The sequence below is a fragment of the Lagopus leucura genome, unplaced genomic scaffold (genome assembly GCF_019238085.1).
Source record: "Lagopus leucura isolate 7727_CA_CO unplaced genomic scaffold, USGS_WTPT01 Super-Scaffold_100002, whole genome shotgun sequence".
Taxonomy (NCBI): domain Eukaryota; kingdom Metazoa; phylum Chordata; class Aves; order Galliformes; family Phasianidae; genus Lagopus; species Lagopus leucura.
In genome coordinates this window covers 80,337,627-80,361,245 of record NW_024962263.1, presented here as the reverse complement: position 1 = coordinate 80,361,245, position 23,619 = coordinate 80,337,627, and the positions used below count along the sequence as shown (strand labels likewise).

The 23,619-nt window shown below is 40.0% G+C and overlaps 1 protein-coding gene across 1 annotated transcript in view; it reads right to left on the bottom strand.

Annotated features, from left to right (window-relative positions):
- Positions 1–23,575, bottom strand: part of NSMCE2 (NSE2 (MMS21) homolog, SMC5-SMC6 complex SUMO ligase) — a 128,106-nt gene extending 104,531 nt beyond the window's left edge. The window contains exons 1-2 of the mRNA XM_042869086.1: positions 23,500–23,575; positions 19,724–19,871 (exon numbers count right to left, since the gene is read on the bottom strand). Of these exons, the coding sequence (XP_042725020.1) occupies positions 19,724–19,856 (133 nt within the window). The 5' untranslated portion in view covers positions 19,857–19,871; positions 23,500–23,575. The remainder of the gene's footprint in view (positions 1–19,723; positions 19,872–23,499) is intronic.
- Positions 23,576–23,619: the final 44 nt, after the last annotated feature.

The following is a 23,619-nucleotide window of genomic DNA, read 5'->3' as shown; positions in this document are numbered from 1 at the left end:
CAGGTACATAGACCTCAGAAAACTCTCACTGAAGATTTCTACTCTAAGCCTCACCCCTCTAACCTGTAACATATTTTATTTATTAATACAGAAAAATGGTATCGAAAATGGAAAAAACGACAACAACAACAACAAAACCAACACAGAATTTAGAAGCAAGACACAAGAACAGCAAAAGGCCAGAGAAAACTAATTTAATCTCCTGAATGTAGGTGTCCTCATGTGAAAACCAAATAAACAGTTGAAACTGGAAAGTCCAGGCAGTGTCAATGAAGACCTTTGGATAGGGAACTAACCACTGCTTTCAGTAAGAGAAGAAAAAAATACTGCTGATCACAATGCCAACAACCAGAGAAGGAATGACAACTGGTGAAGTAAAGGGAACTCAAGCCAGTAATTGCAAAATTTCCTGTCATTGAACAGTCAGAAGCTACTTACAGCTGAAATCAGTCCTAAAGACAGCTCCAGATTCTCAGGAAATGCCTTAACTGGGCTGCAGTGTATTTCGAGCTGCATTTCCCTCACTGCTCTCTGATGAAGCCATTCCACTTGCATAGAAAGCTTTCACACACAGCTACAAACTGATGGTGTAAGTGATCTTACAGACTTATACCTTCACCTGTCAGCGCTCCAGTGAAAAGCTGGTACGTCTTCCAAAATGAAATATCCATGATGGAAACAGAAATTAGCTCTTGGTGGCCCTGCTTGAGCAAGCGGTTGGAGATGATCTGCAGAAGTCCCTTCCTGCCTCAACTGTTCTGTGATACTCCTTGATATCCAGCAACCTTTATCTCTAAACCATTCTTCTGGAAGATAAATGGAAGTGAGTTCAAAGCTACAAATACCAGTTCAAGTCTTCTCAAGCAAGGAAGGAATGTGAATCCAAGTTCCCTATATTCTATCAAAGAAAAAAATCTGAATAGCGAGAAGAAAAGTGAGAGGTGCATGGGAGACAAGACTACTTGTAACTGCAAAGGAGAGACCAGCAAAAGAAAACCGTCAGACAGTGCCCATGGTTCCAACTGAGCTATCAGCTGTGAATGGTTCCTAAAACTTCACATTATTTTCTATTTGGCTTTTGTTGTAGACTTCAAATCAAATTACAGTACTTGGCTTCAGATCATCAAGCAATCAAGCATTTTGCTTTTACCTAAATCAAGTCTTCAGAGGTTTTATTTTGCAGAGGAAAGGGCACTGGTTTCCAGTCTGGATTGAAACATTTATTTTATTTAGCAAATGACTGGAGGGAAAAAGAAAAAACAACCTCTTCAATTAGCCAGTATTCCAGTATTCTCTGATTAATTTTCTTTTCTTTATAATCTGTAAGATGAGCCAATAGGATCTGTTAAATTACAAACTGCTCCTGACAGGAAAACTCATCCTGTGTTACAAGTCATTTCCCTGTAGGCTGTGACTGTCTGAAATGGGAAGTGACAAGATTCAGTGACCCAGGAGTTTCCTGCCAGTCCCATGGAAATGACACCCAAACACATTACACTGCAGAGTCAGAATTTTCACAGAAATGGACCACGCATGGTGTCTCCTTTCTGAATGCCCAGTTTGAAGCACCTCAAGAGGCCAGCATTTTCAAGGGGTGGACGTTGCACACGTTTTGAAAACAGAGTCATTTCGGAATGGGCACAGAGAAGCTGAGGCACCCAGTATCACTAAGCACTTTTAAGGAGAACTTGCTATACTATTCTGCAATAAACTAATCATGAAACTTGTGTTCAACATGAAACTCCTTAAACCCCACTGCCAGTAGAACTAGGCCAGCAGTCCTTCTGAAAGTTACTTCCTTACAATGCTTACTTTTCTTAAAGATTATGAGGGGAAGGCTAAAAAGTCATAATGATGCAGTTCAGACTTGAGAGCAGTAATGAAGATTTATCTTACTGAATATTTCTGCCACAGTATCCACACAGATAAGAAAGGACAACACCTCCTAACTCCTATTGACACTGTGGTAATACCTAATGAAACAAACAGGGTTCTCGCAGAGAGTTTGATTTAGCAAACACTCCAACACGAGCTGACATACTTTACTGTATAAAATCCAATTTAAACTAACTATATAGTTAAACAATAAAATAGAGTTTAACTTAGACTGAGAGACACAAATAATAAAAAGACATCTTCCACAAGGTAAACATAGTTTGCTGTGGGAGAGAAACTGAAGTCCTTGTACCATACGTACATATTTTGCACTATTGTAACCTCTACACTGGATGCCACACATATGGTACCAAGACACAAAGGCAGGCAGTACAAGAACACTTACTCAAATGAAAATGGATGCTTGCTTGACAATATACTAAAGCCCATGAAGTCAGCAGGCTATTTTGGTCCTGACCAGCACCTCTTTAGGACCCAAAGGAACGGGCGGAAAGGTTGGGCGTTAGGAAAAGGTCACCCACCAGAGGGTGGTCAGGCACTGCAACAGCTGCCCAGGGCAGTGGTGACAGCACCAAGCCTATGGAGCTCAAGAAGCATTTGGACCATGCGCTCAGACATAGGATTTAAATGCTGAGTGGTCCTATGTGTAGGCAGGAGTTGGACTCAAATGATCCTTGTGGGTCCCTTCCAACTCAGGATATTCTTTGAATTCTATGATACACTCCTTACTAAATTCCACAGACATGGTGACATTAATCTTTATTTTACCAACTAGCATCTATGTGGTTTGGCAGAAAACCAATTTAAAGTTAACAAAGACAGTCTAGCTAGTAGATAGGAGCACTGAAAGGAGGACAAAGCATTTATGAGACACAAGAGTTTGGAGACGCATCTCAAGCTCTTTCATAGTCTTGTATCAGTTTTCTGGTATCAGAATGGCTGAGGTTGGCAGGGATCTCTGAAGGAGATCCAGGTTTCTCTCGGCTGGGACAATACAACTTTTCACACAGTCATACAATAAATTCAGTCAACAAAGCAATTCAAGACAAAAATAGTATTATGTCCGCCCCAGAACAAAAGATCAACAACAAAAGCAAGCCCCCCCCAAAACAACAGTATTCCTGTAACTGAATTTAAATTGCAGATATGCAAACAGCTCTACCAGCACACTTGAGAAGTGGCAAACTGTGGCACAGTGGAGCTTGGAGAGGGGATAAACTCCTAAGCCACTTGTTTGCCAAGAAATACATAAAGGAACCACACCTGTTTTTTTCTAAGCAAATACAATGTGTACTTATTTGTTATCTTCACACAGAAATCTCAGCCCAAACCATCACAAAATAAAGTTTTCTAAAATCTTCTATTTTCCTAACTATATATATACACCCTTCTGTTCTCAGTGGATTTCAACATACGTCGAAATTGAGGCTGAAAACAACATTCACTAATAATTAGAGTGGGAAAGGATTTTCCTATGACTAACCAGCTGCTTGCCTGTGGAGGCGTGGGCACGTCTGCATCAGACCACAGAGCTCAAAGCCCAGAGCTGCTTACTGCTGACCCAGCCTTCCTGAGAACCAGAGATGGGACACCTGAGAAGACTGAAAACCAGAGTCCACTGCTGTCCTTCTACCCAATTTCTCCATTCTAAATTTGATATTGGCAAGATAAAAACTGGGACAAAAATTTCTCTTCTGGAAATAGGAGTCGGACTCCATAATCCTTATGGGTCCCTTCCAACTCTTGTTATTCTACGATCCCCCTTAATTGCTCTTTTTTGATCCCTCAGAACACTTTCTGAAACTGCTACTTAAAAATAGACAATTTTATTTCAAGACTTGTAAGAGTATTTTCAATTTCACAAGCTGCTGCATCCAACACTTCCCCTGTAAAGGAATATCAGCAAGATCATTTTCTTCATTTCCAACATATTGGATTTTTCTTTTAAGAAGCACAATTTCTTCTATATTAACACAGGATTTCTGCTTGCACACTGCCAGTCCCACTGATAGAATCCCCCCTTTTTTCTTTACCAGTCAACAGTTAATGCTTTCTGTTGTGAATAACTGATTCTTCTCTTAAACTGCACAAGTGAAAGTACTTTAGGGTGAAGCGCAAATCTGTCTCTAATAAAAAGTATATTTCTTATTATCCAACTGTAAACAATACCATAAGGATCTTCAAAAAATAAACTTGGCTTCTGTTAATTAATATTATAGCTCTCAACTCAGAGAAGCTCATTCAAGCTGCATCTTCCATTAAACTAAATGTAATAGTTACTTAGACTTCCATCCTAAACTGACTTTTGTGGAAATGGGAGGAAATGAGAAACAACAAGCAGCAAAGATAGGAAAACAAACCTTTTTCACCCACGCCTTTCAAAATTCTCAGATACACTGCATTCTGTCCAGAACTGGAGGCACCTTAGCTCTGAGCATAAACTAGCAAGCCCTCATCAGAGTTTATTAAATCAAATATGTTTCAGTAAATGCCATTATCTTAGTTCTGGGCTCAACAACCGTAACATCCGAGTCCAGTGCAGATACATCAGTTTCAAAATCTAATTGCACAGATGCAACACGCTCCTTGTGGCACCACAAGAAATTGTAGTCACACGATGCAACGCCAATGGCTTGGCCAGAAAATAGGGCTGGGACGCAGAAAGAAGTATGAGAGAGTCAACAAACTGGTTCTGCTGTATCTCAGAGTTGTGCTTTCTAATACAGGCAAAGCTCAAATAGCAGGGGGCAGGAATAAAAGTTACGGAAGATATCATACAAGAAAGTAAAACAAAGAAAATCCTTCATTTCAGGGGAACTCTTCACTTCAAGACAGACAATCCAGCATTGCCTTACTTCAGCTCGGTTTGTGCCCATAGTTACCATACAAAAAGAACTCAAAATTCAAGCTAAGTGTCCACAACCAACTGCAACAGCGTCATGCAGACACAAATGAATGCTCTTCCAGCACTAAAATTTTAACATTATTGACCTAAAGTGAAACAGCTGGGGGAGGAGAAATGCCAAAATGTCTGCCTTTTAAATGTCAAATATTTTGATTAGAGACTTTCAAATATGACTATTTTTTTCCCCTGAGCCCACACAGTCTCCCACTCTAAGTTCTTCTGCTTCAACAACCTCTGGCACTACTGAGTTGAGAAGCCAGATAAGTTTATCAGTGGTCCCAGACACTGCAAGAGTGAACACTGCAGTTACCCAGCAGGGACCAGCCTTACCCTAGCAGCAAGTGGTGCAAGGTGGAAAAACAACGAAGTTGTATGCTCAAAATATTTAGAAAAATCTGGCTGGCGTTATGGACAGTGTGGTAATGCATCTTACCACAGAGCTGATGCTGGTCTGCACACACACTGGAATAAACAAGAGATGAACCAGTTTCATAATCAGTTGTAAGTAGAAGGGTTTGTTTTTAATATCAGAAACACCGATCTGTTAGAATTTCAGAAACTACTATTTCTTGGGAAGGATGATAGAAATAGAAACCAGTACCCTCTCCAAAGCTAGCTGTTACATCGATAGATTCACATGCTTTGGGTATTTTCTTGTTTCTGTTGATAGTAGGACACCAAGGAGGTTGAACTACAGAAGCCTAGAACACCAGTCTCACATAAGCAAAGGTCAAGAGATGTTCCCAACACCACCCAATCAGTCACACATGATACGGTACCCTTGAAGCACCATGAGGCAACATCAAAGCTAGGGCTTTGAGAGTCTCAACATGAATTGAACAAGAAAGAAAAAGAAACCACCTAAAAAACAACCCACAACCTAATCTTCTTACATAGAAAAGGCAAAGGCAAAGTATGGTCACAAATGCTATGCATAACGAAAACCAGCAATTCATTTTGCCTCTTAGCAGGCTTCCTTTGCTTTAAACCTCTTCTGTGAATCTCTTCTGGCAGATCTCCCTTTTCTGGCATGAATCACAGGTATGTGACATTCATTCTGTTGCTTGCATACTGGTAAGTGACAAAGCAAAATCCTTCCACTGCTAGAAATTCATTTTTCACCAACTTCATACAAGAATTTCTCCTGCTATGAGGACCTGCTGCTTTGTTAACAGAAGGAAAGCACACATCTCTGTGCAAAAAAGAGCAACACAATTCTGTATCGGCAGGTCTCTAACACAGGCACAATGATCTTGAAACAGGAATTTGTTTTGTGGCTTAAAGTACACTGCAGATCATGATCTCTCAGTATTTTCTTCAAGTAACCCTGTTAGTTGATAGAGAAATGACTTTGTAGAGCCTAGTGGCATTTAAAGGGGTGTGGTTTGGGTGTTTTGCTTTTTTTTTCTTTTGTTTTGTTTTTAATAAGAATATAAATCGAGACTGACTGTGGAAATGTTCAGTAATCAGATACAGGAAGGCTCCCTCTGTTTGGTACTTAAACAGAATTGGAAAACTGTCACATAGCTATGAGAGATTGTGCTTACAAAATAATTAAATCCAGAACAGTATCACTAAACTTGAGATTTGTGTGGCTGAAATGTATTAGTTCTGAGAAGTTCCACTTGCCCTTATATTAATAAACTTTTGAATTTTAATTCTAATTTGGTCTTCTATGAAAGTGACTGGGCCAAACCTGTGCACTGAAGTAGGTATGTTCAGTGAAAGAGAAGTTTTCATTTTTAAATAATAGATTACCTTGAGACACTGGGGCAGACCGTACAGCTCCCATAAATAACAGATAAAATATGAATCTAAAAGTACTGAAGAAATACAGAATTTCAATGAGTGATGGCATACCTAACTCACTCAAAAAGCAGCTGTGAATTAGATTCACACCCACAAGTAATAAACTTTAAAGAAAAAGTCTTGTGGAAATGTCACATTAATCTATCCATATAGAAAAAGTCTACTCACCCACTGCTTACTAAGATGATTAGTAAGGAAATCACAAGTTAAACTTTATTCATCTGCTTAAAAAAATAGGAAAGAGTTTACAAGGTTGATTTAACTCACAAGATATTATTGTCACTTGACATTTACATGCAATGTATAATTCCATTCCCACTTACAGTCTGGGGAAAGCCTGTTAAAATACTTCCTTAATGTGTGAACACTTCTTTGAGTTGTGTTCTTTTTATCTGCCACCTTCTCCTTAAGCCAGCTGGCTCCTTTTGTTAAGCCTTTTTTAATAAGAAAGTTCATTATATGTAATTTATGGAGCGGTTTGAGATTGTCATTTCCTATTGAATGCTATAGCACATGCTATTGCAGAACACTATAGCATTTGTTGATAGTGTCAGAAAATCAACGTGATTTACACATGTATATATCCTCAGTGAGTCCAATTCGGACTCATAAAAAGACAAATATGTCTTCTCATTCAAGAGCTGAATGGACATGGTCCTGGGCACCCTGCTCTGGGTGTCCCTGCTTGAGCAGGGGTTGACCCAGAGGACCTCCAGAAGCCCTTTCCAACTCAGCCATTCTGTGATTCATTTGTAGCTATATGAACATGTTCTCCTACAATTTATATGCCAGACTACTCTTCCTATTTTGCAAAAACGTAAGAGCTTTGTGGAAACTACAGAAGTTGCTTACATGAGAAACTTCACGAGGAAAGCATTTCAGAACCTTTTGTCAAGTGCAATCAGTGTACTGTCCTGCTTAAACCTTCTGCTGTGGCTTTCTTATTTCTTACCTCTCTTCTCCTTCATGATACATTTATTTACTGCTTGCTCCTCTGCAACCCATTTCCCTATTTCTGCTCTTTTCTACTAGCCTGCTTTAGATTCCTTCACTAGCTAGAGATATCTTTCTGGTCATCACAATCCTTGGGGTCACCTCCTACTTTCTCACGTCCTCCTGTATAACGGTTTATGGCCTCTTTCTTACTGGCATTATTGGAATAAAGGTCCGTTAATACACACAAAAACCTGAACCAACAACAAAAGTAAGACATAAGCTCACTTGTCATGAATACTAACTGCTGTGTACTGCACAATTTGGGAACTAACATAAACGCTGGCTAAAATAACGTCTGGTCAACAGCGTGAATGACAGCAGACTGTCTGGCTACTGCTGTGTGTCCTGCACAGAAAGTTGTGCTTCACAATGCCCATGATGAGTGACATCAGGAGAGGTACAGGGATTGTTCCCTGTACAAATTTGCTGACAACTTTGCAAATGTGTTCTTATCTTTATATGGCACATGCTGTATAATTTAGGGTCTTTCTAGATCAACAAGACTAAATCCTGCTAATTGCATTTTTCTTCAATAAGCTCTTTTGGTATTTAAAAGAAAGAGCAACACAGATTACTCAGAGGCTAGAAAGCATAACTTACATCAAGACTGACAAAAACAGCTTAACGTGGCTAGTTTCAGTAAGTGATGCTAAAGGTGTCTTGCTCGTGACCTCCCACAACCATCCTGAAGATTTCTTAACATAATGGGCTCTGGTAAGCAAACAAAACCATAGTTCAGTGGCTGAAAACTGAAACAAAGATAACGTACAATTAGAAGTTTCTCTATCAACTAGAGTACAACAACATACGCAGAGATAAGACAGATTGTCTTTCACTTCAACTGACTTTTTCCTAGACCATGGGCTTCAGTGGTTATTTTTTTGTTGCTGTTGTTTTTTTGGATTTTTTTCCCTTAGCAGCAGCGTATTTTTGAATCAGTAAATCATTTTGTCTCTTCACATTGTATTATTTATTGACCCACAAATAAAAAGTCAGGCTATCCAGCCACAGACATGTCTGAAGGATCCACTCAAAAGACTAATCTAAGTGCAAATCTTCACTTCATCTCATATGCATGCTTCAGAGATGCAAAAGTGGTTTTTTTTGGTTTTTTTTGTTTTTTGTTTTTTGTTTTTTTTTGGTGAGAACTATTGGTGATACGTGGATGGTCGGACTGGATGATCTTGTAGATTTTTTCCAACATTGGTGTTTCTGTGATTCTGTGAATATTGAAAATATGGTACTTCTTATTTGCTAGGCTGTTGGCTTCTGCTTCCTTTTTCTCCTTGCAAACATAATTTTTTGGTGGCTACTTAGCTCTCACCTTTCCCAACCACCTACTCCCATCACACACAACTGAAATTCTAGATTCTTGCAATATTATTTTCACAAGCATGCAAGACATAAGAAACAACAGAAGGGAATATCTACACGGGAATATGCAATATTCAAACATTAATACACCTCAAAACACTCCTGACATCTCTCTTTAAAAAGATAAACTGATGCCTGGTGAACTTGAATGACATGCCCAAGGCCACACAGTGGCAACACCAGTCTGAGAGCTGTTCCTAGCTTTAAGGCCTCAGCAAAATCACACCTATGAGCATCACAGTTGTTTTGCCTCTTTCATATAATGCTACTACGAACTCCTTGTTCTTCTTGAGAGAAACGAAAGCACAAGAAGGGAAACAAAAATCTATCACAATTACAATTAAAAATATTCTAAACCTACAGTTCAGGCAAACAATTTCTGCCCGTCCTACAAAGGCTGACATTTTTCAGATGGGCATTCACTGACAACAATCATAAGAAAAATGTAAGTCTTGTGTGTGATTCTGACTGGATGAAGCACACATTCCCATTTAAATTCTTCAAATTAGTGCATATTGTAATCATTCTTCACTAGAATGTCAGTATGCTGTATAACACTGGTGTAATTGGAAATATGTCATAGAACCTGGATTTGAGTCAGAGTTAAATTTTAAGTTTTCTTTTATAAATTATTTTTAGATGAAAGTATTAGAAAACCTCCTAATTAATTCTACCTGCACTGATAGAAAAATTATTTCTGAACATCAGAAGAGTAAGGCTATAAAGTACAGCCACGAGTCCTTGAATTCTTGAAGAGATGAGCAAAAAGAAAAGAAAAGAAAGGAAAACAAAAAAAGAAAAACAGAGGTTAGTGCCCACGGACTCTTGGTAGGGGATCAGGATGATGGTTTCAGAATGCTCATGTCTATGGCAGGGCTTCCTTAGCGCCCTGACCAAACACTAAGAACACATCAGCACCTCTTAAGTAAAAGTAAGCACATCAGCTTACTTTTAACTTAGATAAACCTTTTCCTAATAAAAGAATTAAGAACAAAAATATAATGTATTTATTTACTTAATCCTGAATGTTGAATGTTGACAACCACACATATATTATATGTTTAAACTTTCATGGGTTCTTCCTCCCTGCCTAGTTAATTAGGCAGACAATTAGATCACTGAAAATAAAATTCTGATCTATTCAAACTGATAAAATTAAAGCTTTCAGAGTGGGTTTTTCAAAGCCCACACTTTGTTCTGTATATGCGTGTGCCTCTACATTTAATCAGAATGTAGCTGTATTTTCTTATTGCCATTTTTCTGTGGCAGAAATATGACGATAAGAAAATGACAGATTAATATACTACAGAGAATATTTTCATACAGTAAATTATTCAGATAAAATATTCCTCTCTGGCTTTTGTTCAAAGAGGTTGATTTATCTTTGTGCTAAGGAGCCCACACAAGACCTCTGCAGTATTTCATAGTATCTTGAAGCTGAAAAAGACCATTAGGATCATCTATTCTGATCTCATGCATAGTAGAGGCCAAAGAGCCTCACCCAGCAATTTCAAGCATATAACTTACAGCCGTAAGCTTGCTCATTCTCTCAAGGTTAACATCACTGGTGGGCAGCGGGTCTGCAAAAAGGTCTATACAGCATTTAAATCCTACTTATGATCTATCTTGCAAACTCCTGAAAATTTACGAGGTCTAAGACACAGAAATTTATAGTGACGACGGGTACATGAGGTAACCAAGCAGGTAACTCCAAACTCATTGTGACCTTTGGGGGAGAAAACTACTCACTTTGTTAGGAAATTCGTATGAAAAAGATACAAACACACACACATATATATAAATGTATGTACCTGAAAACGGACCCCATGGGAAAACCACCTGCTGAAACCTGAGAATTAAAAATTGTGGTCTTCTGACAAAAACAAGACTGTCCCAAGCAAGACCTTCTGCTCAAGTGCAAGCTGCCAGTGTAACACAGCTCCACGGGAATGCATGGAGGACAGATGCTTTAAATTGAGACTGGATTTCACTCTGAACAATGCTCACCAGTTCAGCCACAGCGTACCAGCTTCGGGCAAGAATAACTGGATGAAGTGCAAAGATCTATGCTGTGTGGGAAATCAGACTGGTAATACATGTTGGTCTCAAACAGCTTCAGCTTTAAAAAGTCTATGATCTGATAGTAGTAATTCTCTCTCCCCACTGTTAACCTTCATCCTCCATTTATGTTTTAGTATTACCAAACGCAAGAGCATGATGACACAGCACCAACACCTCTAAACCCATTGAAGGAATGAGGTTCTGCAGAGCTGCTGCTGACTACAGCAGGTGAATGAGTAACGGGAAGGGCTCGGGAAAGCCTTTGCTGCCACCTAATGGGTTTCTTTTTCCTTCGAGAAAAAGCTGAGAGACAAAGATAGGTGGATGCATTCAGCTTCTAGAGTACAGAATAGGCAAAAAGAGGTAATGAGACAGAAGCACACTGCTTAACACAGCCACCTTCCCCTCACTGCACTGCGTTCTTTTTACTGTCAAAATTTCAGCCAGGAAATAACAACAAGACTGTTTATTTCTTTCCACCCTGTAAGATGGTCAGGGTGGTTTTAGGGTAAATACAAAATAGCTCAAATCTCCCATTACAAGTCATATTTTTCCAGATTTTTGGAACAAGGTGTATTTCCAAATTCACCATTTTCACACAGCTTCTCTGAAGGTCAGCCGTCAGAACAAAACTGTATTCTAGCAATGGGCTCATCAGCCTGCGCAGCACCTTCTGCTAGAAGTCATTTTTCCATTGCAATTACTGAGGCACAAAAGTAAGTTAAAAAGAAAAAAAAAAACAAACCCATATTCTCTTCTCAGAGCATTGATTGAAGAGCACAATGCATAAAAATGTATTTTTTTTATCTTACTGTACAAAAACCCAGCCATCCCTTCAGTTTCCAAATAATAAAATTGCTTGAAGAAGAAATACTTCAATATGTGATGCCATTTAACTTCAAGAAAACACATGCATCTTCCTTACTGCTAGTTGAAAGGTTATATACAGATAAAACAATCCGCAAAGCACAATGTAACATAGGACACATATTTCCTAAAGGATGAATTTCAAGAGGAAGATTTGAAGGAAAGAAAAACTGCACAGTATTCTTGAGAAGGGGAATCTGAAGCATTTTATCTCAAATACCCCAAAAATACAATTATACCTTAAACAACAGGGGAAAAAAACCTTCCCAAGAGGAAAAAAGTCTATTCAGTGCCCACACTATTCTTGCTCCCAATTAGTACCACAGACACAGGTGTAACAATCAAGCAGACCGATTAACAAACAGCTTCTGGAAGATAAATGTGCAGGGTCAGAAACTTCCCCAAGGAACGGCTTTCTACACTGGGGGAACTCTTACAGCTTCCAACAGCTTCCTCTGGTAGAGGCTCGCACTGAAGGTTGCTCAAGTTAATGGATCACGAGTCTCCATTTCCTACCACACTTTTTCACAGAGCTAGAAAAGTTTTTTTGTAAGCAACTGCCAGTGAAAAGCCATTAATCTCCAGCATGGCCTTTGACAGACTGCAGCTGCGATCTCCACGAAGAAAAAAACATCCCACAGCCCTTCCTCGGAATTTACTCTAGCCTAAAGACAAAGTAAATTCTGACAGACTGAGGCGCACTCTTGGGGATTTCAAATCCAGGTAAGATTGCTGCTCCGCATCCATAAAGATGTAATGGACTGTTCCTGCAGAGCATATAAAACTGTTTGCTATTTCCTTCCCAGGAGTATCTCAACAGATGTATGTGCATGTATGGCAGTTTGCAAGAGAAAAACAAGACCCGATTCCTCATGCGCAGTCCCTAGACCTCAGACCAAAGTTTTGTCCGTTGTAAGGCCACAGGAAGACAGCAGTCTGACAAAAGCACAGTTCATATGCGATGGTAGCATGTAGGAGAAAACACCATGTCACAGCTTATCTTCCCAGGCCAAGGACAGGTAGGGTAACAAGTCAAATTTTAGTCTTGCTCATTTCCTCACTCAGCAGACCTTCATGTCGCCTTCTAATCAAGTAGATTGCAAAGTGCCATTCTAGTCAATAAACTGTAGCCTCTTCTGAGGACACATACTTTGGTTTGCTTATTTTTATGAATTATCTCCATCACTGTGGAAACTAACAGAGCATGAGAATTTTAGGAGCACAAATTTCGGTGGGATCACTTCTGGATCCCAGCACAATCACATCATGGTCACTTCGTACACAAGAACTTCTCCTGTGTTAAGACTCGTGTTATGACACTGCAGGAGTCACTACATGTGAATTTTCAATGGAAAACAAGCTAGAAAATAAAAAGGACAAAGGAAACAGCTGAACCAAACTGTTATCTAATTAAACACAGGCAGGCATTCCATCTTTATTATGGAATTTGCACTATTCCAAGCAGAAGTTTCAGGTCTAAGACAGAAATCTCCACAGAAATGATCCCTGCTCTCAGTGATGAACGAACTGATCTTCAGATCATTCTGTTATAGGTTGCTGCAACATCTTTAGCAAGACACTGCATGTAAAAATAGTGAATGTTCTATAGAACTTTGTGAATCAACTACCTATTAAAAGGCTGCCAATAATTTTACAATGCTAGGCTGACCTGTACATCTGTATTCTTTCTACTTCTTCCTGCTCCAACAAGGGTCTGCAACGTTTGGAGTGATTCCTGTTTAACTCCACTTGAAAACCGCAACAAGAGAAACTGAAGTGCTGTAGGAAATCTCACAGATCTAAACCCACATTTAAAAGATCCTACTTTACCAACTACTTCCAGACTAGTATTTAACGGGAATCAAGACACAAGCAGATCCCAAGCCATTTGGTGAATAGAAAGCAGTCAGTAAAAGGAGGCCATCACCCACAGGGTGTACAGAGACAGCAAAGGGAAACAGAGAAATGGGATGAGCAGCCAGGACTGAGGGAAGCTGTTCTGGCAGAAGGAGCAGGTTATGCAATAGGAAACAGAGCAGACAAGCAGGAAGGAAGAGCCAGAGCTGCAAAGAGCTAACTTAATCCAGGGCACATGTCACAGCGTACTATCAGTAACACTCTGGAAGTCCCACGGGGCTGCCCTGTACAGAGCAGCGAGCAGAAAAATCCTTCAGAGTGTGGAGAAAGAGAGCAGAGAGGATGGGGGTAAGCAGCTCTCACGTAGATGCTGACGTTGCGACAGGAAGATCACTGCTGTGTTAGACAGATGGCAGGCAGCCATATGAGCAGCTGGCCATGACATTTTAAAGCAGGTTTTTGAGTGAAAAAAAAGAAGTAGCTCATTTTTTTCCTGTTAAGTAAATTAGAGTTGAGGTGGAATAACTGCTTTGCACCCACTTATTCTACAGTCCAGGGCCTCAGCATTTTCCAGTGGGAATGCAATGTGTAGTTGGAAGAAAGTTCTAGACATTAAGGAACTACCTTGCTGTCTACTCGAAAACCCATTCATATAATTAGGCAAAGCCCTATGTGCTAATGCTTTAAAATGCTTTTTAGACACTTTATGCTTATCTATATTTATTATCTTGTCCATAGTTAGCGTACTCTCCTGTCCCTCCAATTATTTCCCAATTTGTTTTGGCCATTCCTCTCAGCTCCACATGGCTTTGGCTCCAGACCAGAGACAAAAGCAATTACCCCTCAATTATCTGTTTAAATAGCCAAGTGCTGGGCAGGAAGCCAGGAGATGATGATGAATTAGTCCTCTTTCTTCTGATACCTACAACTCTGTGTACTTCATAGTCCCATATTATTGAGAAAGTTCTCCTGCTTTCAAAGAGACAAATAAAACACCACCCTCAGCAAACTGGCAGAATTCACACCCAAATTCTCCGAGCAGAACTGGGAATGGATGTCTTTGTCATGCACTTATCATTCATTTGTCATGCACAGCATTCATATCATGATCAGCACATTACACAATATGTATGGCATGTTATATCAAAAAAAAAAAAAACAACAGAGAAAAAGACTTCTACTTATATCCTTATATTTGCTTATATCCAGTGTTTCACATGGGCGCCCCTTGTACCTCTAGAGAAGACTTTGAGTTTAGGTAAAGACAGTTCAGCCATTTACAGAAGTGCATCAAGCAGTGCAAATAGCTGTTGTGTGCAGAGGTGTTAATAGGGGGCTTTTTTCAATCACAATCACATACAGACAGCTCAAACAACAAAAATTTAAAGTTTAGGTTAAATTTTAAAATATGTAAATTACAGAGCTGAGATGATTTTGTCAGAAATCAGTTGCAAATGCAAATAATGCTACCTTCAAATTCCCAAAGGATATGAGAATGTGCTTAAGCTTTAAAATGCACAGATCCCTCTGAAATTTGAAGGAAATTTCTTTCCTTTGGTCTTGTGCTGGACTGGACCACAGAACAACCAAAAGTATTTTGAGTACAGAAAGGACACACTTAAACCAAGTCTGTGCAGCTTGTTTCGCTGCTTACATGGCCTTTTGTGTAGTAACATTTTAAAACACTTGCATATCACAAGGCTACTTCTGAAAAAAGGAGAAAACTATGATTTAGACAATATAAATGATTAAATGGACAGAAATCACCTTAAACTTACGACTGTGGACTGCAAGCAAATGTCAAGACAATCACACAAATGAGATGACTGAAACTGCTTAGAAATTTGGGGTATTAAATCCTTCCAATATTCCTGTGGAACGGGTAAACATTGTTTTTATTAGGGTTACTATTTTGCAGAAAGAAGGAAAATTAACACATCCCAGTATGCAGAGGATTAGATTAACTGGTACATGCTGTCTCACAGTTCAAAATGTAGAAACATGATGAAATGCTACAAATCTTGATATCTTCAAAGTCATTTCAGCTGTTATTTCTATCAGTTAAACTGATTCCCTCTTTTTCTAGATTTCTCACACTGATATTTATTGCAGCTTTTATTACATCTTTGAGACTAAGTTCAACTACAGCAACATAGCATCAGTATGTACACTGGCTTGCAGCCATGCCACCTTCATCCAGTAACAGATAAAATCCATTTCAGAAGGACTGAAGCGAGTCAGTAGGAAGGAAGATGGCAGCTTCCTTAAGGGAAATATGATGCTAAGAAAAAAGATAAGTTCATTTCAATAGGTGGAATTCTCCAAAGGAAATTTCTATTCAAATGTAAACCCAGTGCCTGATTTTGTTCTGAAACTTTCAAAGCACATGTCAACATAAAGGCATGAAAATCCTATTGTATTTATCCACGAGTAAGCAATTTTAATCTCATGTCCCTGACATCCAACTCAAAACTCCTCTATATTCCAGTTGTTTTTTGCTCCTCTTTTAAATTAGCTAGAGGAAAGCTTTCTCCCTTCTGGATTATTAAGCAGTTTCAATGTTTCTACACAGCAGTCTTTATTCACCCAAAAGATTTTCATTTCAACAGTGGCAGACTAATCCCTGGGACTACAGTTTACCTCCCGAATAGCTGAGAGGCTTTGCCTGTGCTTGCAAAACATCTGAGGTCCTCTGAAGAAAGGTTACTGTAGATTACAATGCTACTATAAATCTTGGAATATCCTGAGTCAATTCTTGCCCCCAGGTTGGCACCTCTTCCTATCAGCAACCCTTTGGGCTTCATGAGCTAAGAAGCAGATTTACTCCTTTGTTCCACCTAACACTACCACCATCTGTTTAAATAGCTTAAGTTCACAATTGTTCTGAGAGGGTTTATAGCGTCCACAGCCACTGTAAGAAGGGTTCTTTGTTCTCTGGATGGTTTAACTGGAGAGGGCTTGAGGCTGCTCAAGGATCATGGCCAAATCAACAGAGAGGTAAAGAAGAGAATTTCTTTTCAGTGCTTTTTGAAATGTTAATGGCAGTGCTGCTTACTTCCTATCTTCGCCTGCCCCCTAGTGAGCTTTGATTTTCACTCCACCTGAGCAGTCGTGGCTGCTTTATAACTCACGCGCATACAGATGCTCTGAAACACCAAGTTTTTCTTTCTACATTCTTCAGAAGAATTCTCGTTATGCTTTCTCAATAAGCATGTCAGGAAGTAAATAGCATTCTCCAGCTCGACAGGGTTAAAATGCAGAAAGCTACTTTTACTTAACAGGGAAACACTCTTCAAATTGGCATAAGATGTAAACACTTAAAATATGTCCAAGAAAATTTATGCTCGTTAATTTATATTTCTTCTTTATATTATTTTTTCTTCTAGAGCTCTGAAGGCTCATGAATCATCCTTCAATTTTTATTTTTTTTTAGGGGGGGGGAAGATTTGTTGTGTTTGCTCCCTACAGATCATCTCAAATACAACGCCAAAGCAAATCCACTACTATAATCTAGGAGAGAAAAGAGATCCAGTTAGACCTGAAAAAACAAAACAAATCAAAACAACCTAATTTACTAGGTGGTGCACTTAGGGGAGGCCCCCTCATTAAACACAGGCCAGTCCAGCAAACATTACTGTGTTTTATTTAGTAAGTATGCTTACCAGTAAATGATTTCAGAATCAGGCTCTTGGATAGTAGCAGTTAAGAGAAGAAACAGACAGCACTTACTGCACAAACTTTGCATGCCTTCACGTGTAAATCCAACTTCTCTCATGTCCTTCCTAAGACAATTTTAGCCCAGTGCTACTCCCAAAAAATAGCCGTGTAAGGTGAAGTTCCAAAGGAACAAGATACCTTTGCAGCAGCAATGCTTCTAAAATAAAACAATAATCACAACAGAATTCTTTGCTACTACGGAGCCTAGCAATGAACGTGTCAGAAGCTGGAAATTGAACTGCAAACAGGAGAGGAACAAGAATGCAGAAATATATTATCAAAAGCTGTTTCAAAATTAAATGAATACTTTGCCTGAAAATAAGAAGGCTAAGCAGGGTAGGAGGGTTACAGTTTTATGGATAGAGCTTGTCACATGTTAATCAGCTGAACACAAGAGCTTAACAGCAAGTTTAGCAGACCAGATGATGCTAACTTAAAACCACCAAAAAAAAAAAAACCACAACCAAAAAATATCCGAAATACCACAGTGTGTATTTACTAAAAGTATGTCATACCACAGCAACTTTGTGTATTTCCTGATGGCACTGTATAAACAAAAGGAAATGAAGCCCAAGAGGAGGAGATGAAGATGACTTCCCAAAGTCAAGGGAGTGAAAATCAAACCTTGTAAAAGAGAAGCGAGGGAGCTTTGCTTATTTGCTTGTTCCATGTTCACATGCACATAAATCAGCTAAGAAAAGGAGTGAAGAGGACAATCACTGTAAGTGAAAAATTCACATCATAACACCAGGCCATATTTAAACTATACAGTCTTTAAACTTCAAATACTAGTCTGTAGTAGCTTTACTGTAGAGAATGGGATGGACTATGTTCAACAACATCAAAACGTTAGGAGGACTTATTTTATAACCCTATAACCTTGCAATCCTAGATTCTACAGGATGCTTCCCCTGCTAAAATAAAATTAATGTTACAATCTAGAAGCTGTTTTCCAGTCGCACGATCTAATTCAACAGTAACAATGACCATACTAATTGCATCAAGAATAACTTTACCTCTAGACAATGTATTAAGTAAAGCCCTTCTGGTTCCTGAATGAAGTGGGCAACATAACTTCAAGGCTGTAACTGAGGACTCACACGTGGGAAGTGCATGACAGAGAAAGACAATTGAAATTTACTAGGAGTGTAATGCACAGACCTTCAGAGCAAACCTGCACTGTGAAGCTTAAGTTGCCCTTCACCCCTCCAAACGTGAATGCAATGGATACTGAAGCTTAAGGCAAAGTAGGAGAGAAGGTGGCTGCACAAGCAGAGAGAGACAGAACTGGCTATACCCGTTTTACTGCAAAGGGAATCCCCAGCTGACTGTTAAGCCAAGTTCCCATTTGGAAACAGCACGTCAATTGCCTCTGATAGCAATATGGATAAAAAGGCAAGAGGAGAGAGAACTCTCACACTAGACAAAGAAGCATTCATTCTGACTGTACGTAAACCTTGGCTCAGTTGAATGAAAGATTTTAATGAATAACTATTATTTTCTTTGAGGACTCTCACACTACACTCATGATTAAAGGTTTTTGAGATTGGGAGCTTTAAGGTTTTACCTTTTTTTTCCTCTTTCTCCCCAGTGAAGACATTATAAATGTAACGAGAGAAACAGGAGGTATTCGAAGACAATATTGGTCTTTAAAAAGTAGCTTTGCACTGCATCTGCTACTGTGAAATAGCAATGACAAGACCGTTAGAAGAGATGAGAGATTTAAAGTACTCCTCTTGGTACATGTCCAAATTGAAGCACCCTTGAAGAGCCTGTTTCTCAGCAGGGAAACAAACAGCATTTTAAAAAATCACATCCCTTAACAAGTGTCTCAAGCTCTGCACTCAGGATTATTAGCATTTTTAAAGCCTTGCCCTGAACATTAAATAAAACACACACAAAGAGGTTGTATTAGAAAGAAAGTTCATTTTATTCACCCTAAGAGGTCTTCTACATCTTGTTCAGCAATATTGAAGTTTTTACAAAGTAGTAAGATAAGGAGCATTGGAATGTAATTAGTCTTGGGTGTTACAAAAGCTGAAACAACGTTTGCTTGGTATTTCTATTTTCATCGAATTTGTTACTGAAGACAATTAGGTGACTGGAATGAAAACACTGTAAAACCAGAAGAGCAACAGATCCCACAGTGAAGACAGATGATTATAAATAAATCAAAGTATGGTGGGCCCAGGATTAATTCAGGATGCAATACAAAAGAATATACACAGGGGAATTACTTACTGAAATTTTCCACCAGGTCAAGGGCAACGTGGGTAGCAATATCCATTCCAGTATTTATGTAAGACTGACAGTTTCTCAGAGATGAGAGAGAGGAATTCACAGAGCTGAATGAGATTCTTGTACCCCTCTGCATCTTGGACTTGTTACTCTAGAAATAAGAGACAAAACATTTTGAATACAGTTTACACTCAAAGAATTTGTGGGAGAAAACCAAATTGCAGATAGCTAACCATTAAGCACTGTTAAAAGGACCGCTGAAACATCAGAGAGCGGGGATGAATCACAGAATGGCCTGGCTTGAAAAGGACCACCATGGCCATCTAGTTTCAACCCCCCCTGCTGTGTGCAGGGTCGCCAACCAGCAGACCAGGCTGCCCAGAGCCACATCCAGCCTGGCCTTGAATGCCTGCAGGGATGGGGCATCCACAGCCTCCTTGGGCAACCTGTTCCAGTGCATCACCACCCTGTGTGAAAAACTTCCTCCTAATATCTAACCTAAACCTCCCCTGTCTCAGTTTAAAACGATTCCCCTTGTCCTAAGTGTAAGTGGTACTTCAATTCACCAGAAGTTTTTTTATTTCCTTCTTATTCAACGTTAAGCTCAGCTACACCACAAAAAGCAACTTGCAGTTGTCAGCTGCTTATTTCTATACCTCAAAACCTCATAGATGACGTTAGCTTGAAAGTTACTGCTCAATTTCAGATCCAAAAAAAGTCCATGTGCCCAAAAGTTTGCCTGTATTCTAGACACATTATCAGCTAAGCTAACAAGAACTGTGACTTCTCACATCAAATTCAGCCTCTCCAGCTACAAGCTTGTTACAACAGCTATTGCTTGGAAAAAATAAAAAACGGGCACCTGCTCTAACAATGTGTTTAACAGTAAATCATCTTGCCTAATTCTGAAATAAAGCCCACCTAACTAGTGGTGCCTCTTTCCCCAATGTTGTCACAAACTTTGTTGTTAGAAGCAATGTTCCACTGGCACAGCGCTGGGTCACAGAAGAATCATTTTTGTCTTTCTTACCACTGTCCTCTCTGGTACAGACCCATAACCTGAGATTAACTGCTTCTCCTCTGCTATGAGCACAACTTTCAAGTGGGTTTGCTTACACTATCCTTGTCTGCAATGTTCACATCAGCTGGCGGTTTCATCCCAAACATTTCAGCTTCTGCTCTTTCTTCTCTGTGCTTTACCCTAACTTGCTTGGATAATATGTAGGTTTTTTAAGAAACAAGGATTTTGTGTATAGAGTTTTATACTTTATGTTCCAGGAGATAAGAAATTCTGCTAAGCTTCAAACACTGAATTATTTATAAAAGCAAGTCTTGTACAGACAGAAATACTCCATTAGTTTATATAAATAATAACTAGGATTTTCAACAATTACTCTGAGATCATACTGGGGAGTAGGGAGAGAAAAGAATCCATAACCAAAATTGATTTATAGTAGAAATTTTATCAAAATGGTACATAAAATGACAAGAGGATGAGCTGCTGTATCAACAATAGCCTTTGAAAGGCTAAAATCCAACAGAAATATGCAAAATGTCAAAATGGAAAGGACAAAGCTTTGCCCAAGCTTTTTATACTTGCATCTCCCTCTACTACTTACTCTGAGATTCCATAACTAACTCTTGCACTCATCCTAACGTGAACAACATTGCCATCTTCCTCATGATCATGCAGATTATAAGACCTGAACACCTGCTGTCACTTTGTCTTTTCTTCCAATGTTTTCTTCCGCATCTTTTTCTTTTTTTCTGCTTCAAAAATGTGCTTGGCTACTCAAGACTATCATTTATGACCCTGTTTTTAGGTTGTGGGTATACAATAATTTTTAATTAATACTGATAGATCACATTCAGCACACCTGGAACTTTACATTACATATGACTGATTTCCCCTCCCTCCTTTCTAAACAAGCATCTTGCCAGACAGGAGGCAGAAGGCTTCAACACTTGCTCCAGCTGGCCCAGCTCATGCTCTCCCTGTCAAAAGGCAGCAATTGTTGTCTTCAGAGATCTTTAGAGACTGTCAAATTGACAGCAGGAGACATGCAAAAAGCCCCTTACAGACCTCTTTGAAAGTTAAATCAGAAATGCTCTTAATATTTAATAATGAATGCTTTAAGCTGTTACGGTTAACTTTTTTTTTTAAGTAGTTGTTTGCCATCATACTGAAACTGTTTGTAAGAACCCCTATGATCCAAACTTTATACACAGTTAAATAGCCCCACAAAATCATGTTAGCAGCTTTATCCTTCTGGGCACATTTAGTGCATCAGAGCTAACGGCAAGAATCAAATTCACTTCCCAAACACGGTAAATCTCACTAACTGAGCAAACTTGCTGTTCTCTTGGGAAATTTCACAGGTAAGCCCTGAAATACAAGAATCTGAAAAAAAAAGAAGAAAAAAACAAACAAACAAACAAACAAAAAAAACAACAAAGAAGTGAAAAATTAAACAGGCCTCTTCATTCTCTTCATATTTATGGAAGCACTGACCAAACTATATGGGAGCTGCAGCTGTCATTCACATTGCTAGATCATACCACTGCGTAGACATCTCAAATCGACTTTTGGAAGGCAATTTAAGTACACTCAGACAACTCTGTTGTTGCTGTTTACACCTCACTTCTGGAAAATATAATGAGGCAAACTGATCTGAAAAAGAGACCAAGTGAGAGTAGAAAGGCAGTTGGTTTTTTTTTTTTTGACAGAAAAAAAAAAAAAAAACATCCAATAGTCATAGAATCACAGAATCATAGAATGGCTTGGGAAGGAAGAGACCCTAAGGATCATCAAGTTCCAACCCCCTGCCACAGGCAGGGCAACCAACCTCCATCTTCCATATCTGGCACTAGATCAGGCTGCTGAGGGCCCAACCCAACCTGGTCTTGAAGACCTCCAGGGCTGGAGCATCCACAGCCTCTCTGAGCAGCCTGTGCCAACACCTCACCACTCCTACTGCAAACACCTTCTCTGACATCCAATCTAAACCTTCCTTCCTTGAGCTTAAAACTGTTCCCCCTCGTCCTATCTCTGTCTACGGGAGTAAGAAGTTGATTCCCCTCCTGTTTAATCACCTTTTAAATACAGGAAGGCTGCAACAAGGTCTCCTTGCAGCCTTCTGTTCTCCAGGCTGAACAAGCCCAGCTCCCTCAGCCTGTCTTCACAGGGTAGGTATAGTCCAGACTGGATTGCTAAGCAGAAACCTGAAGTTACACCTCATATTCTGTGACTTGACACGTGAGCAAATGACCCAATTTCCCTGTGTTTCAACCTCCAAAACCAGCAGCAGAGACGAAGGCGAATATCCCAGGTGCTTTTCAACAGTGCCCACTGACAGGGCACGGGGCAACAGGCACAAACTGGAACACAGCGAGTTTCATAGAACACACATGCACAAAAACTCTGTTACTGTGAGGGTGACAGAGCACTGGCGCGGGCTGCCCAGAGGAGCTGTAGAATCTCTTTTTGTGGACACACTGAAAACCCATCAGGAGGTTTCGTTGTGCAAGCTACTGTATGAGCCTGCTTTAGCAGGGGGCTGGACCGGATGGTCTCCAGAGCTCCCTTCCAACCGTACGACCCCGTGAGCGCCGACCTCCGGCAGCAGCGCTGCCCCGGACACACGGCTGACCGCGTACCACAGGGTGCCTCACACAGCGCCCGAGAGAAACGGCAGCGAGCCCCGCTTCCCAGCCCTCCCCTTCACCCCCCCGTCCCCAAACCGGGCGGCCGGACCCCCCGCGCCGCCCCGGCAGCTCACCTCGTCCCCGCCGCCGAGGCCCGACAGAGGCAGCGGGGCGGGGCGACCGGCGGAACCGCCTCATCATCCCGCGCCTTTGCTGACGGCGCCGTCACGTGAGGGGGCCGAGCCGTACCGCAG